This window comes from Phalacrocorax aristotelis, chromosome 16 (genome assembly GCF_949628215.1).
Source record: "Phalacrocorax aristotelis chromosome 16, bGulAri2.1, whole genome shotgun sequence".
Lineage (NCBI taxonomy): Eukaryota > Metazoa > Chordata > Aves > Suliformes > Phalacrocoracidae > Phalacrocorax > Phalacrocorax aristotelis.
In genome coordinates this window covers 8903902-8921922 of record NC_134291.1, presented here as the reverse complement: position 1 = coordinate 8921922, position 18021 = coordinate 8903902, and the positions used below count along the sequence as shown (strand labels likewise).

The 18021-nt window shown below is 40.5% G+C and overlaps 1 protein-coding gene across 3 annotated transcripts in view; it reads right to left on the bottom strand.

Annotated features, from left to right (window-relative positions):
• The window catches only part of PRKCA (protein kinase C alpha), a 163822-nt gene that overhangs the window by 11772 nt on the left and 134029 nt on the right, over positions 1-18021 (bottom strand). For all 3 annotated transcript variants that reach the window (XM_075111539.1, XM_075111538.1, XM_075111540.1), the window contains exons 9-15: positions 17637-17780; positions 16716-16889; positions 13746-13837; positions 12166-12228; positions 11513-11651; positions 2944-3024; positions 1460-1567 (exon numbers count right to left, since the gene is read on the bottom strand). In XM_075111539.1, the coding sequence (XP_074967640.1) occupies positions 1460-1567; positions 2944-3024; positions 11513-11651; positions 12166-12228; positions 13746-13837; positions 16716-16889; positions 17637-17780 (801 nt within the window). The remainder of the gene's footprint in view (positions 1-1459; positions 1568-2943; positions 3025-11512; positions 11652-12165; positions 12229-13745; positions 13838-16715; positions 16890-17636; positions 17781-18021) is intronic.

Below are 18021 nucleotides of genomic sequence, written 5' to 3'. Positions count from 1 at the left end.
TAACAGTAGGTGATCTGAGAAAATGTGAGTAATGATTCCAGCAGTTTTAATTCTGTTCTGAAGTTACTGCATTAACCAAACCCAACAAACTCTGAACCAGTGGAATAGGTGTCAAGCAGACAATTCAATTTCAAGAGCACAGCAGGCACATTCATCTTGCCCGATGGTGCACAGTCCCAGGATTACCGAGCTATGGCTGACTACAAGGTTCACAAGCCTTCTCATATTGACTTCTTAGCTGAGGTATAATGCTCACTGAAATCTGGAATTAATTTGTTAGTTTAATACAGACAATGAACATGTTATTATCACAGAGACTTGACCTTAAACCTAGTGGCGCGATGCAATTTTAGCTTTCTGACCTCCCTTTGCATAAGCACCCAGCAGAACAGCAGCAAGCAGGAGAGCTGAAAACACGGTAATTAGGTCAAGTTCAAACTGTATTGTCTGAATATATGATTTTCATGACAAGGCATCAATCTGCATGTGCTTTACAAAAATATATCATGTTTTGTTTCTGCTGGCCAGCATGTCTACACAGGGATAGAATCCAAAATTAGAGTGGTCTTTCCTTTTACCTTGTTCTAAACAGATTTTCTTTTCCTTGACAATTGTACCTTAAGGGATGAATATCCAGCTCATGTACAATCCTTCATAAATGGTTGCAAATGAAAGGAGGAAAGTAAATACCAAAATAACTGACACTAAGTGCAGTGATATTTTATCAGTGTGAGTACGACATCAAAGTAACGCTTTATAGATGGTGGTTTGGAAAAGCCGCAGATTGACAGTACTCTAGGGAATCACATGGAGTCAAAGGAAAGTCAAATGAATTCTTTTTTCCTGAGCTAATCCCCTGAAGTAAAATCTTTTCCTCCAAAAAAAAATTAAATTCACTTAGAATCCAAGACAAATTTTAGGCCACACAGGTTACAACTAGGTCAGGATTTCCCCACAGTTTCCTTGCATTTACGCTAAAGATTTTCACATAAGCTCATCTCTCCCTACATTTAAAAGTTATTCTTATTAACTCTTTTGCTCTGCCGCTGTCATTAGACACGCTGGGCTGAGGACCGCAGCATGCTTGCTGCAGTATCTGGTACCCATCTAAGCTGAGATATCTCCCCACCTTTGCAAACTGGGGTTGTGCTGCCAAGGGTTGAGAGGCAAAGTGGGTGGAGACGTTTCACACCATCATCCTGTTTATAAATTCTGCTTTGGATTTGGCAGCCACCGATTCTGACATTTGTTCTTACCATAAAACAAGCAGGCACAGCGGGAAGAGCTGAATACTTACCGGTGTCACCGAGCGATGAGCACTTCATGACAATGTAGCTTAGCACAGCCTGACAGAAATTGCACTTAAAAATACTATGGTGCCATATCAAAGCCGGACAAAAGTAGTTATTCATAAGGGCTGCCAAAAAGGAACTTAATGATAAAGAAGCCTCTATCTCACCCCCTTGCAGATGGAGACAGCTTCTTTGGACAGTGATTTTGGATAGGAAACATTATGCTCCATTATGGACTGGAAAAGTTCGTCTTCATCTTCTCCATCAAATGGAGGCTGTTGGAAATAAATCACAGGTAAGGTACTTATTGGGGTTTGGGTTTTTTTTTCTAATTCTTCACTTTTTAGGAAATGACATGACAATACTATGGCCACACTGGGCCAGTTCAAAGGTGCCTCCAGCCCATCAACCTTCCTCCAGTCAATCACAGATGTCCAAAGAGATCAGCATACAGCAGTGGTCCTTGCCCAGGAATACAAACCAAACTTCCAGCCATCTGCAGCTTGGGATCTTCTGACCCAGAAATTTAGTGTTTGCCAGTCTCGGGTAGAAACTGAGGAGAAAAGTTCATTTCTGCCCCCAGCACGGCAGCCAGGTTAATGAAATGTGTGCAGGATTATCTTTGTGATCATCTTTAATCAGCCTTTAAAGCTACTGTGCACCAGACAGCTAAAATACTTCAAAGGGTGAAATTTGGAGGCTCTAACTTTTAATCACCTTGTGTTAAGGTATATCCATTCCTCACTTAATTACAGTTAAATTCCAATTTGTTTTATAAGACATGGCTGTAGACTCTGCCTCTGTGAAGGGGAGAGTGTATCACAAGAAAGGGCTGCATTTTATTTTTAAATATAGGTGATGAGGAAAGTGCCTGTGGGTGAGTCTAATATTTGCAATGCAGACTGTAAATGTTACCAACTGCAAGTGCAACAGCTTAAAAACTTTTAAAATGTTGGCTGGAATTTAGTAGGGAAACTATGAAAGTCATTTGTTAAAAATGTATGTTTTAAGCTTAGGAAATACATACCTCTAGCTAGCACTTATTGAAAGCCAATTGCAGAAATCTTTCCCAACTCGAGACTAACAAAATTCCTTAAAGTCAGTAGTTATCTGCCATTTACAGGGGTACAGTGTTGCTTTTCTACTTCAGTGACTCAAAATGCAACATCTCATTAACTGTACAGAATAACAGGTCTGTAACTGAGCATATTTCAAGTGGTGAGACCCATAGTTTACCCCTAGGACATACAATACAAAAACTGTATTCTTGTGACTTAACTCCAATGTAGAGCATACACACGCTCTTATTATGTCTCCCTGTAGTTTCAAACTACTAAATGATATTTCTTCCATTTGACATGCATTTTCCTTCTCAAGTGTCTCCCATTCATTTCTGAAGATGGCTATTTATAACATTATTACAGTACAAAGAAGCTGAATTCAAAGGCAGTGCTTGATTACGTGGGTGCAATATAAAGAGCTTAAAGCCTAAATACATTCTCAGTGGAGTCAGTCAAGGCTACAAGAAGATAATATCAGTATAAAAGGCCCCCGTATTGTCCCCTAGGGACCTAAACCTTTAGGGAGCCTTGAAACAGAGCAGCGTTGGAGAGGCAGGAGGTCACAGTCAGCACAGGAGGGTAACTCTTACCTGGCCAGCTAACATCTCATAGAGTAGCACTCCATACGCCCACCAATCCACAGATTTCCCATAGGGCTGGTAAGCAATAATCTGTATAATAGCAAAGAAACAAAAGAAAAAACACCTATGTTAACTAACACCCAGTCTTGTGATGTATTAGATAAATAGTGACATGCAGAGATGAACATATTTCCTTGAAAAAGCCCAGAAAGACAATCCTGAAATCCTCACTCCAGCTAAACCACTGGTTTCAGTGGGAGTTGGACTGTTTTGCAAATGTTAGTCTAAACCTGCCTGTGTCTTTTGGTTCTCTGATATCTTGGGAAATGTGGTCTTAAGAGACCTTGGGATGTGCATCTGAAGGCAAAGAAGGAAGTACAGCAGCACAATGTAAGATACAAGGCAAAAATGTTATCCATCCATTTTTGTCAAAGCTTGAAATCATGAAACTCAATTTACAGATTATCAATAATTAAGCCTTCTTTTCTTTTCAATATTTATATTTTTGTTCTGCTGTAAAAGGAATAAAAATTTAAGAAAAGAGCAAAACCCTGAAAAGCTCACATACATTTTCCCAACTTGCACGATTAAGATACCCTTAGTATGAAGCTAGATACCAGGTACACCAAAGAGAAAGGGCTTTCTGCTGTTCAGCCTAATGGAAATGTCAAGTATTTTGCATCCTCTGGGTTCACATCTGACTCACATTGAAGCACAAATTGAGTTCTGACACAACGAAAGGCTGCAAGTGCCAACAGCACGCAGGTCCCCTCGTGCGCCATTTTCTTTAATCGGGGCCTCTTCAGAGATCAGCGATAATTTATTTAAGAGATGAATTTGGGCATGCTATAGAGGAGTTTTGAGGTGCAGACGTTCTCTCAGATCTCCTTCTAAATAACTGTGAAGGGATATTATGAATCATGAAGGGACACAGGACATCCCAGCCACTGTCCATCCACGTCGGGGAAGGCAGTATCAGCCCCTCCAGCCCCAATGTTATCACTCCACTAGAACAAGCAGAGAACTGAGGCAGTCATTTCTCCATATGGGCTTGCATTTATTGTCCTGTTTGCATGCATTTTTATTCTTCGTGAAACAACTTTCTAAGAGAAGAACATGTTACATAGCCTAGATATTTTTTAGTTGTCTGAAAGAGAAGTTGAACTGGCAAGTTTTGTAGTTTCTCAGGAAAAGAGCGAGTCACCAGTTCAATAAAGCAGGACTGCCTGGCTACCAGATAAAATTATAGTCTCTATGTGAATACGTTTTTCACTGGTATAACAGCAGCACATGAATTAAAAATTACTGCAATGTTTCTAAGCAAAGGATTTCAAAATGAATTGCACTTTGAAATATATTACACAACCAGAGGTAATAATAAGATTCTCAACTGGAAGGTTCTACCTAAAGGCAATCTTTATTAGTTGTCTTTTAGCAGTCATATGGACATTCATTTCATATTATAGGGGTTGACATACTTGGTTATTCTCCCTTTAATTTCTATCACCAGTACGTTCCCAGAGGTCCACTGGAATCATTGTTGCTTCTGAAAGACCAAACACTTTCAAAATTTTATCCAGAAAAAATACTGGCCTTTACACACAGAAAACGATAAAACATTCGATCCTCAACCCTTCTCCAACAATCTCTCCTTGCCTTATGGAAAAACGTATTGTATCAGAAAAAAAAAGGATGTTTTTCAGAAGGTCATTAATTTATCGGGGCAGAACATTTTGTACAGTAAGTGCGCTTCATGTAAGTGGTTCTGGTAGGAACAGTTTATTTCAATTAGCAAATGAGAAAAAGATGGATCCATAGCACTGAGAAAGAAAATGCTGCTACACCGTCATGGTTCTCATCCTGGCAGTCAGGTCTGTCCAGGAGGCCACGGACTTCTCTTCCTATTGTGAAAGAGTTTGATGGGATTATTGAGGAGAGGAAATCTTTTCAATATGGCAATGCAATACCACAATATGAGAGATGTAACAAAGCACAGACTCAGTGACGCTGCTTGTTTATCCAGCAAGAGGTGAGTCAAGATTGGGCTGTTCTCTAAATAGCGTTCTCATCAGCAAATGTAATCTGTCCCAATTAAATCTGCCTTTGTGAGAGAACATCAAGCAGAATCATCAAGAGAGGTAGAATTAACATGAAAACAGCTCCCACATTTAACCTAACATACGGTCAGAGTCACTTAAATTTTTGTCTTATCTCATTGGCTAAAACATTTATTTGATGCCACATGCCAAGATCAGCAGAAGAATTTGACAAACAGACCAGTGCCCCCTCCGAGCTGGCACACACCTCCCTTGCCCGGACGGGATGCATGATGGAAGAGTGGGATTTGAGAAATAAATATGGACCTCAAGTTCCACTGGGACTGGAAAGGTCCCACTGCAAAAAAGTCCCACTTCAAATGCAATGAAAACACTTTTTGTGTTGAACTTGTTGCAACGTAAGAAAAGGTGGTATTGTCAATGTCTGCTGCTCTACCCTGGAAGTTTTTTCCTTTCATCCTAATTAAATACACCCAGTTTGAATCACCAGCTTAATCTTGGTAAGGGTATGATACAAGTGAAACACAGAAAAGCAACCTGCCACGTTCATTCACCAATCTGCGTGTCATGCACGGAAACCGGCGGTTATACTCATGATATTGGGAGCTATTCAAAGCATTAATTGGAAAATTTAAACGAGAGGAAAGAACGCTCACTTCAAGGAAGGAATTACATGGGGGAGGAAGCAGATGAGTTTTCAATATACAGACAAACATGCATTGCTACCAAGTCAGCAAGTTCTATATGTCATATTTTCAGTAGTTCCCTCCTCCTTATCCAGAAATCATCATGTATTACCTACCAGCTGCTGCACTCAAAGCCATCATTGGCTGCCTTGCAGCAGCTGCCAATATAATCCTATATGCATGTAAAAATTTTGGTATCTTTTAGAATAAGTAGGTGTAGTAACTAGCGATAGGACGAGAGGAAATGGCCTCAAGCTGTGTCAGGCCAGGTTTAGACTGGGTATTAGGAAAAATGTCTTTACTGACAGAGGAGTAGGATGTGGCCAGGCTGGAAGGGGTTCAGAGAAGGGCCACCAAGATGATCAGAGGATTGGGAAGCTGCCATACGAGGATAGGCTGGGAGAGCTGGGTTTGTTCAGCCTTGAGAAAAGGAGGCTCAGAGGGGATCTCATCACTGTGTACCAGTACTTAAGGGGTACCAGTACTTAAGGGGTACTTACAAAGAAGATGGAGGCTCCCTTTTTACATGGAGTCACATGGAGAGGACAAGGGGGAACGGACACAAGTTCCTCTTGGGGAGGTTCCGATTGGACACCAGAGGGAAATTTTTCACAGTGAAGACAGTCGCCACTGGAATAATCTCCCCAGGGAAAGGGTTGACTTGGCCACGTTGGACACCTTCAAGAGTCGTCTGGACAGGGTGCTGGGCCATCTTGCCTAGACTCTGCTCTTCCTAGAAAGGTTGGACTAGATGACCCCTGAGGTTCCTTCCAACCTGGGATTCTGTGATTCTGTGATTCAGTCAGGCACTGGCACAGGCTGCCCAGAGAGGTGGGGGAGTCACCATCCCTGGGGGGGTTCAAAAAAGGTGTAGTCCTGGCACTTCAGGGCATGGTTTAGGAGGCCTGGGGGTATGGGGTTGGGGTTGGACTTGATGATCTTAGGGGTCTTTTCCAACCTTAATGATTCTATGATCCTACGATTCTATGACCTTCTGTCCCACTGCAGTGTGCAGAGCAGACCCACAGAGCAGTGAAGGAGTTCATGTGTCTAGGAATGAAGATCTGTTCCCTCCCCCAGCTATGATGTCTGCTTTCTACTGGCCAGGGAGGAGTGGAAAGTTGATGGGACTCTTCCCCTCCTCCTCCATCACCAATTTAAATGATTGCCTTTTTCATCTCCTTTTCATTTCAAATGTTCCATTTTCCCTACCTATTACTGTATTTTAAAAGCTCTGTCTTTTCAGATGCTGTGGATTTGAGAGTTCAGGAGGAATTTCTCTCATCAAGCCAAATTGGCAGAGGGATGTTGATTGCTTCCCCCCCCCCCCCCCTTTTTTGCCTCTGAGGAAGGCACAGTTACGAGCAGGACACAGAGATTAATACCAGCAATTTGTAGGAATGTTTAGATCATTGCAGCTTGCAGCTGGTAGCCAGTTGGGATGAAAGGATTATATCCCAGAGGCAAGAGAGAAAGTCTTCTGTGAACATATCTTACGTCTACTGGAAAAGTTAAAACTCAGTTATTAAAAGAAATAAATATTACTAGCACAAGAAACAGTCAAATGCAGACTCTCCAAACCTCTGCAATACCTGTTAGCCTCCCACAATCCTGGCAAATGGAAGGTTAGAACTTAAGGTTTTGAGGCTATTAGATGGAGAAGAAGGGAAACAGAGTTTCTAATTTAAATTCCTCTGAAATTCCAAGTCAGTGCTCTAGCTGCCACAGGGATGCTGATGGTGGGGTTCAGTACTGCACCACAGGCACAATCCTTTCCTGCTAATCCTCTTGACATCTATCTCCTTCTGCCTCTCTTGACTGGTCAAGGAAATACAAAATATTAATTCATTTCACAGCTATTTTACCACTCTGACCATAAATATTTAAGTACAGCACATCAATAAATATTCTTTACTAGATAAGCACTTTCTGCCTGACAGAAGTGGTCAAATCTGGGATTCTACCAGTTTAATCTCTGCACATTTTTGAAATTGCATAGGATAAAAAAATAATATTAATTCTAGTGCGTTATATACCTAATAACAAATGCTAACTTTTCCAATCATTAAAAAAGGAAAGCACTATTTTACAGTACACCAAAGTGTGCAAGTCCATTTTGCTGAATGCAGCACCGTAGTCCCCTGCTTTTCTGTCTGGAGATCATATAATAGAATCATAGAATCATTAAGATCATCAAGTCCAACCACTAACCTATCACTGCCAAGTCCACCACTAAACCATATCCTCAAGCACCTCATCTACCCTTCTTTTAAATACCTCCAGGGATGGAGACTCAACCACTTCCCTCGGCAGCCTGTTCCAATGTTTGATAACCCTTTTGGTGAAGAAGTTTTTCCTAATATCCAACCTAAACTTCCCCCAGTGCAGCTTGAGGCCATTTCCTCTCGTCCTATTGCTTGTTACTAGGGAGAAGAGACTGACCCCACCTCACTCCAGCCCCTCTCAGGCAGCTGCAGAGAGCGAGAAGGTCTCCCCTCAGCCTCCTCTTCTCCAGGCTAAACCCCCCCAGCCCCCTCAGCTGCTCCTCATAAGACTTGTTCTCTAGACCCTTCAGCAACTTTGTTGCCCTTCTCTGGACACGCTCCAGCACCTCAATGTCCTTCTTGTAGTGAGGGGCCCAAAACTGAACACAGTACACGAGGTACGGCCTCACCAGTGCCGAGTACAGGGGCACAATCACCTCCCTGCTCCTGCTGGCCACACTATTCCTGATACAAGCAGGATGCCATTGGCCTCCTTGGCCACCTGGGCACACTTTTTTCACAGAACCACAGAATCACAGAATCCCAGGTTGGAAGGGACCTCAGGGATCATCTAGTCCAACCTTTCTAGGAAGAGCAGAGTCTAGGCAAGACGGCCCAGCACCCTGTCCAGACGACTCTTGAAGGTGTCCAACGTGGCCGAGTGAACCCCTTCCCTGGGGAGATTATTCCAGTGGCGACTGTCTTCACTGTGAAAAATTTCCCTCTGGTGTCCAATCGGAACCTCCCCAAGAGGAACTTGTGTCCGTTCCCCCTTGTCCTCTCCATGTGACTCCATGTAAAAAGGGAGCCTCCATCTTCTTTGTAAGTACCCCTTAAGTACTGGTACCCCTTAAGTACTGGTACACAGTGATGAGATCCCCTCTGAGCCTCCTTTTCTCAAGGCTGAACAAACCCAGCTCTCCCAGCCTATCCTCGTATGGCAGCTTCCCAATCCTCTGATCATCTTGGTGGCCCTTCTCTGGACCCCTTCCAGCCTGGCCACATCCTTTTTGTACAGTGGGGACCAGAACTGTACACAGCACTCCAGGTGTGGCCTGACAAGTGCTGAGTAGAGATAGATGATGACTTCTCTCTGCTGGCGATGCCCTTTTTGATGCAACCCAGCATCCTGTTGGCCTTCTTGGCCGCAGCAGCCACTGTTCGCTCATGTTGAGCTTTCTGTCCACCAGGACCCCCAGGTCCCTTTCCACAGAGCTGCTCTCCAGCCAGGTGCATCCCAGTCTGTGCTGCACGCCCGGATTATGTTTTCCCAGGTGCAAGACCTTACACTTCTCCTTGTTGAACTTCATAAGGTTCTTGCTGGCCCACTCTTCCATCCTATCCAGATCTCCCTGCAGAGCAGCTGGCTCATTTTCAGCAGCTGTCAACCAGCACCCCCAGGTCCTTCTCCTCCAGGCAGCTCTCCAGCCACTCCTTCCCAAGCCTGTAGCGTTGCACGGGGTTGTTGTGACCCAAGTGCAGGACCCAGCACTTGGCCTTGTTGAATCTCATACCATTGTGTGAAGCCAGCTAAGATGTCCCTGTATGGTCCTTCCAGGCATGTTATCTCTGAACTCTGTCTGTGGGTAGTTCATGTAGAGGCAGCGGGGGCTCCTTCAGACCGCACTAGAGTCACAACTTTATTTCCCAAATACTAATGAAAAGAGCTAATTCTCGATGTTCGAGTGCAACACACTCGCAGGACTACTCTACTCTAGATACCTTCAATGGTTTATGTAGATGTAGCTCATCTATCTCCACCCAGCAGGGAATGCTACTGTGCAGATGCATCCTCATTATAATGTATTATAAATTTATAAATTTTAGCCCATGGAAACATGCTGAAATGCTCCTGCCAAGGAAAATATGAACCTTACTTTGAGGTTTACCACAGACCTAGTTAGCAATTTGTCAGTCACAATAATGTCTTCAGAAATGAAAGAAAATCAGCCAACTGAAGAAAAAAATATCTGCTTGTAAGGTAACAGAAGACTGATTTCCTCCCAGTTACTGAATGCTTTGGTAAAAGGTTTATTTCTTTATATGGAATTTCCAAATAAAGTAAAATAAATCATTCCAACACTGACCCATATTGGGTATTTTGGCACTGACAACACGTTCTTTGGTATTATCTGGCACAAGACTATTGCCACAGAAAGGACACTTCTTAATTTGTAATATTGGCTTCATTTATGTTTTGACAGGAAAAAATGAAGTACAGCTCTGGTTGTTCTGATACCCTGCTACAAGCAACAGCAATTTGTGAGAAAACAAGGTTTTATAATACACAATATTTCACTCTGAAAAGCATGAATTAGCAACTGGAAAAAAACAAACTATTTTTCATTCCGATTTCACAGAGATGACAAAATTTACCTTAGACACTAATTTACTTGTCCATGTATAAATCTCTCATATTCCAAAAACATTCAATTACAGCCAGAAATGTTCCAGCCAGAGCTGCCTCTTGCCCAGCACTCAGTGAAACACTGAGTGTCTTGGATCAGCATACAGCCTCTTGTGTTGAATTTGCAGCCAAACAAATCAAGACTCTTGAAAGCTCAGTATGCACAAATACCAGATTTTAATATCCAGATATTTGAATCAATTCCAAATCACCACATGTGCTTGTTTTTAATGTTTTATACCCAAACTATTGAAATACAAATCATATCCAGACTAAACCCCTTAACTCTAAGCTCATATTTTTCACAGTGCTTTAAAGCAGAACTATGTTTCTCATGATGACATTTTCGGTTCAGACCCACTGCAGTTAGGTTCGTGTTTGTGGTTTTCAGTGCCTTGAATGCAGCACTGGTATCACCAAGTCACAGAAAACTCAAGGCAAATTATGGATTTATTATGCCAACTCCATTCAAACCCTGATCTTACAGCTTTGATGAACCTTTCAACGACTGGAGCTTTCCTGAGATCAGGAGCAGTAACTCACGACAGCTGTGTACCATTTGTAAGACGTGGCCTGGGAAAGACTACAGTAGTGTTGCAGGGAGGTCAGAGAAAAGCTTCAAGACCTCGTGAGTCCCTTCCCAAAAACCGATGAGTGGTTTGTGATTTCCTGGGAATACCAAACAATCATTTAGATATATGTATTTTGGCAGTTGTGTAAACCTATGGTGAAATACATTAAAGAAGCTATATTTGCTCCCAATAAAATGTTTGCTGACCTTATCAACAACCTCAGCAACACCCATGAAGTCTCTATGACTTCATGAATTGAAGCACAAAGTTAGGCTAATAACGTTCCAGGCTACAAATCTGAAATCACAAGGTGGCGATCCTGCTTTTTTAGTCTTTTGCAGTGTGAACAAAATCTGCACTGATCTCATAAAAGGCTAGGTTTTCAATCAACTAGATATTTTGAAAAATAGTAAAGTCTTACTGATAATACTGTATTAATTCACAAAGTTATTCAATATACCTGCAGAAGTATAAATGATACCATCCACAGAGTATCCAGAGTTACAGCTATCAAAACTTGGTGATGCAAAATGTACGTAGGGACAATTTCCATTTGAGAGACTAAAAGTTTCTTGAAATGGTAAATATTTACCTCTGGTGCAATGTAGTCTGGAGTGCCACAGAAGGTCCTGGTTGTTACTCCATCTAACATATGTTCTTTGCACATTCCAAAATCAGCAATTTTGATGTGTCCTTCTGAATCCAACATCACATTATCTAATTTCAGATCTCTATGAAGAATCACAGTAATTTAATATTATTAATGTTTAGGATCACCTAAGACCAACTTATCTACTTCTGAGTCTAGGTGAGGAATATGTGTAGCTATCTAGGGGGCAGAGGGGACAGTCAACACTCCAGATGGAGCCAGGCACCTCGCTGCAGACACAAGGATGACCGTAAGCCCTGAAACTGGACAAATAATCAAGAGATGGATGTATATGACCATGAGCACATTCACACTGAGACTTCAGAACGTGTAAAACTATTAAACATCACACACGAATGCACAAGATCACGTTTTACGTTTTCAAGCATTTTCAGCTGGGCAGAGCACGGACATCAGAACAGCTCATTAGAGCAGTGGCTTTGGCTTACAGCACCCCAGCACCAACACAACAAAAAGAACATTACAATGATGGTTTTTATAAAATATTTTTAAAAATGCATTGAAACATTAAAGAAACTGATCTTTTCAGGGTTTTAAAAATAGCTCAGAAATTACTTATGTCAGATTATACTCACCTATAAATAATCCCTCTGTTATGGAGAAAGAATAACCCAACTGAGATCTCAGCTGCATAGAACCTGTATGAAAAAAACCCAACAGATTTCTTATTGCCTCATGATTTCCTTCTGACAAAATATTCTGGAAATTCATCGCGGCAAAGAATTATAGTATAATAGCATATAAAGTGTATATCATGTAGTGTGTGTATATATATATAAATATAAAAATATATGTTTCAGGCAGATGACATAAAAGAAACCTTACTTCAATTTGACTTTAACAGACACATCTTGAGTATTTGATGATAAAATAATGCAGAATTAAAAATAAAAATTGAAAATGCTTCCCTAGACCACAAAAAAATGGTGCATCTGGAGCACTGCATTTTACTGCACTGATCTGAATCTGCCTGCAAAGGTCATTATCTCTGATCACATATCAGTGCTGAATTCAGGATGCAGCCCAATTTACATTGCAATTCCTATGGCATGAAATAACTTGCAGAAATAGCTTTCCTTTACACAGGCTGTTAATGGATTAATTACCGAAAGCTAATTAAAATGATTACCACATAAAATATAATTGCTGAATGTGGTTAAAGGATATATAACATTGATGGATGTTTGAAGCCAGTTGCGGTGGAGCTGTACAAATTTTATGCAAGAAGATTATTTAAAGATTGGATTAATTTTTAGGCTAGCATAAGGGAAAGGAAAGCTTAGTTCTGAAACACTTGATCAGAGGCGTTTGTGAACATGTGTGCTGGAACATGCTCCATAGGCATAAGCTGTTCATAAAGCACCGTAGCTTGCAACGGGTGTTGCCAAGGTGCACTAGCTGGCAGCCAGCGGTGATCTGACACCACCTAGACTGTATTTAGCGAGTTGTTGAAATTTTGCTTTGTATCTCAAATACCTATATTTAGAAGGCCTCTCATTTAAACACGGCCTGATTATTTAAATTGAAATGAGAAATTATTTTAGCTTAATTCTTAGTTGGTCACACTTGATTTTAAAGTTTCATTGGTAAATGATTTATGAAACACTAATAAATGATGAGATGTTATAAGTGCGACTAAAATGGTACTGATATGGTACTGAATGGTACTGAAGTAGGATCACAGAAATTCTTACAAGTTATACATTGAATTTATCTTGTATAAACTATAATTATATTGCAATGCTGAGTCTAGTTGTATTGCCTTTCCCTATGACATGAATTCAGACTGAAATGTTCTACTTCTTTTTTTATATTTGCTTTTAAAAACAACACCAGAATACCAAGTAACATCTTTAATTTCCTGTTGCCTTGTTTAAATTCTTGTCACTTCTAAAGTAGGCATTGCATGCCTTTGTTCGTGCTGTATGTTTTGAATGAAAAGGCGTAGCTACCTTTGGTCTATGTGTGCAAACAACATTTTCAAAATAAATTTCAGCTTTTGGGCTGAAGGAGTCCAGCCTAGTCTTCATACTGAAGCTGGGAAGATGCTACTAGATAGCGTGAAAAAGAAACCTAATCCTCTTACAGTATAAAATTAAGATGATTAAGAATTAAGATGACGACATGATTTAAATACATGAACGTGAACACTCACACTGCTTGTGGCTCCTTAAATTTTCCTACTTGCTGAATGTGATACATGAGATCACCACCATTCACATACTCCATAACAAAATACAGTCGGTCCTAGGATAAAGTATTAAAGGTTCACATAAATACATTAGAGAAAATATTAGATATGCATTGATCAGCAAAAAAAGTCACTAATATGTTATTATAAAGCTTTTAAGATTATTGGGGCTGCTTGTACATTCTGGCAAAATTGATACATCAGGAAATGGAAGTGGGATGTTTCCTAAAACCTGCAAGAGTAAGTGACTGATGAGATCTGTCTGGATTTGCCAGTTTTAGTGACGTGCTTTTATGTATTATTTCTTTACAATGGTTCCCAGAATAATTCACATGCAGTTCTGTCTAAAAAATCTGACTCTCTAAAAGTAAATGTAAAAAAACCAAAGATGGTTGAAAATCCTTGCTTTGAGGCCATTTCTAATCCCTCCTAGTAAGATTTCCTTTGGAAGATAGAAGATATTAAAAATATATTATTTTGATTATTATGAAGACTCAAGAATAACAGTAGTTGTAGGCTTTACAAAATCATCTGGAACCTTTACAAGTGACACTAAGTTGTTTCTTGCAGGAACGTATGTCAGCCAGAAGACCACAGCAATCCGGTATTTTGGAGGGAGTTTTTTTGCACAGTGAGGACTTTTAAAGGCCATGTCCAGGTATCTCAAATCAGACATGACCATAACATATTTGAGTTCACTTAAGTAATATTTTTCCTACCTACTGACCTTCAGACAGTAAGGCTTGAAACAGTAGGTCTGTCCCCCTGTTTTCAGAGGACTAGAACTGAGCTCTTCCAAGTGACTTCACTAAGAACAGTGTTGATACTCGACAAACATCTTTGATTTAAGATGGGTGATTTTGGCCACCTCACATTGAGAATTCTGGTGGACAACACTATGGCAGGTTTACTTTCTGCAGTCATAACATGATTCAGACAGCATGTACGATGCATTAATGGTCCTCCTCCCAGTCAATGAAGACTGATTTTACTTCAGTTATTTTGGACAGAATCATTATCCTGAAGTATCTGTAGAAAAGTTCTGATCCAACATTCTGATGGGAAATTGACTCATTGCTAAGATGCTCCAGTTCAATCTCTACTCCCTCTCTTTCCTTCAGGAGCGTGCATTGAAAAAGAAAGTCTCTAATTGCCCAGTAACAAAATTTTCAGCACATTAACATACATCGAAAAGCTGTGATTTCCTAACCTGGGTCCAACAGACAAGCCATAGGCAAAACGTTTAATTGGCCAGATTGGATTTATAAAATGTAGCTTTTTGTATGAATTGCCTTATTGTAATACCTATGGCAACAGAAGCTGAAAGCACTAACAAAAAATAGTTTTTCCTATGGTCACAGTTTATGCCTTTTCTGCTCCTTCATATACAATTTCTCATTTTTGTAGCTAATCTTAATCCTTCAGAATATTTCATAGCAGCAAGTGCAAACCACTCAACTCTTAGGAAGACATTAAGGAAATTAGGCAAAGGTGTTAAAGATTTATCTAGGCCTTTATATAGCTCCATTGCTCTTGTACATAATAAAACAATAAAATTATACTGTAAATACTAAAAACTCCAACTTTTTTGCTCATTCCCCTTAGTCAGAAAACACTAGACATTTGTACTTTTAAGATTTTAGATTTAAAATGTAGTTGCTCTGAAGAAAGATAAGAATAAAAAAAGTGGTTTTTCATTTACTGATAACATTAAGCTTTTTGGTTACTAATGAAGTTAGATAAAGAATTTAAGGGAGATATAAGTCTATTTCTCACTAGGACCCCTCTTATTACAACAATCTTTCTACAATAAGTAGAGACAGAAGAATATTTTAGAAAGCAAGAACTACCAAGTGCAATAGTTCCCAGATTCACATTTTATTGTGTTTATGTCCACAAATCTGTTGCATTCCGGCCATTTTCTGCTCAGAGATTTGTAGATATTAAAGAGTTTGAAAATGCCTCTAACAATACAGACAATTATGCTGTGAAATGGTGGCAGGATGGCGTGGTTTGTTTGTGGAATATTACAATGGTATTACTTCCAACTAGCTGCCTGTTACGTGTTTGGGTTTTTTTTGGTTTTGATTAAACACCATCAACAATGTAAGAAATAAAAGATATTGAATAGTTGAATGAACGAACAACAACATATGTCCTTTCATTGCCCCACCCCTCGGGCACTGGTTCAAGGCCATTGTCTAAAGATGGCTACAAGGTGAGACAGGCAGAGACTTGATTTCTCGTCAGTGAAGACCTCTACCCAGCCTGGAACATTTGGAGCCAGTTCACTAGTGTCAGAGCGTATCCATGCCCACTCCGCAAACCAAAAGCACACTGGGTGCCCGTTGTCTACCACGCAACTTTCCATGTCACCCAACAGACTGGTATGGTGCCGCTGGATTGTCAAATTCACCTGCGGTCTGTCTCTGGAAGATGTTTTGCAATATAGTGCAGAAATGTCCACTCTGCATATTTATAAGGAAGGAAGGAAACAACCCCAGTGCTTTCCTCTGCGCCAGGGGTGCCAGAAAACTAAATTAAATCCATCAACATTGATTCGTATCTAATCACGTCACGGTACAACAACAGCCATTAAGACTTTTCAAGAACTGCCCTCAGATCCTTACGAGTACTTAGGAACATTCGGGCATCTGGGCTTAAGGCTCTGACAGAGCAAAGCACACATTTTTAAATTTATGAATTGTCACAGTGGTCTGCCTGAACTACTGTATGAAGAAAAATTTTTAAACCCAGGTTTTATACTTAAAATACAGGTGGTAATTACATGCGGTATCTCTTTCTTCACCATTTTCTATGTGCAGAAGCTGTGATATATAGGTTGGATGATAATAAATGTCATTGAACTGATAAAATCCATGATCATATAGTATGGAAAACGTCAGGGTGGCAAGAAAGACAGAGCTCACGTACAACTGTTTGGAAACAAGAGTGAAGCTGTGTCAGGAATGGTGGTTTATCTTGCAATGCCAGGACTCGTTTTTCAACCATTGTACATTCAACATCATCATCCTGAATCACCACATCTTTTTTCAGTATTTTGATTGCATAGAGCTCCTCCGTCCCCTTCCTGTCTGCTAGCATCACCTGCACAAAGAGAAACAACAGGGTGAAAATCTTCCTACCTGCCAAGGAGGGAAGGTGACTCATACGCCCGAAGATTTGTATAGATGGCAATCCAGCTTTTCCTTTTATCGGTATAGACTAACTTGATCAAAACTCCAAAAATACCATCATTACTCACCCATTGCATTGAGCTGTACCAGTCATTTCAGGCAAAGCCTGTGCCAAAATCCTCTGGTTAATCGCAGGCACATTGCCAAAGGGCTGATTTAAGTCCCAGGGGACTTCTTCAGTAAAGGGCACTTTATCATGTAAGTGGTTGTTCAAACAGACAGAAAAATAGCAGTTCTTTCTTTCAGCTAACAGATTTCAAATATGTATACTATTCCTGGGTTTTGCCCAATATTCAGCCTTACCAGTGTTGGTGACTTCCAGAACTGGCAGAGTGACCTAGGTAGTAAAGCCAGAAAAGCAGACTTAATTTCCTTGAAACTGCCAAGAAGTGAGGACCTAAAAGTCAGCAACTGCTTCTTACATCCTGCCCAACAGTCTGAGTTTTTTTAATTTTTATTTTTCAAGAAAACTGCCCAGTCATGACTGAAGCCTGCCAGCCCTTAGGGAATCACCCTACTCCATGTTAAGAAATCCTCTCTCAGAAACGCACATCCTTTTGACTCAGGATTTGGCTTCTTAGAGAATTATTCATTCATTCTTCCTCAAGAAAAAAAAAGAAAAAATAATGAGAGCGGAATAGTTATGAAGAATTCCTACCTTCCCGAAGCTCCCCTTTCCAAGAACCATGAGAAAGTTGAAATCTGTCAGCTTCACCCTGTCCAGATTGTTGGATGGCACACTTGAGTTCTTGTCTTCTGTTGGAGTAATGACTTTGTTACCAGCTGGCCCAAGTTTGGCTTTCTGAAGAACATACGCACACATACACACACAAAAAGAGGAAAGTAAGAAGAGTAGCCCATTTTCTTGGCAGAATGGGTCACTGGGTGAAGGTTAGAATTGGATATGACCACATTTGAGGCGGCATTCCCAGGAGAAAGGCTGCATAACAAAATTTGCACAGACACAACTTCAAAGACTCATTCCGACAATACTTTTGACATTATTGAGTGAATTAAAGTGGAAAAATGTGTTCATGTACAAC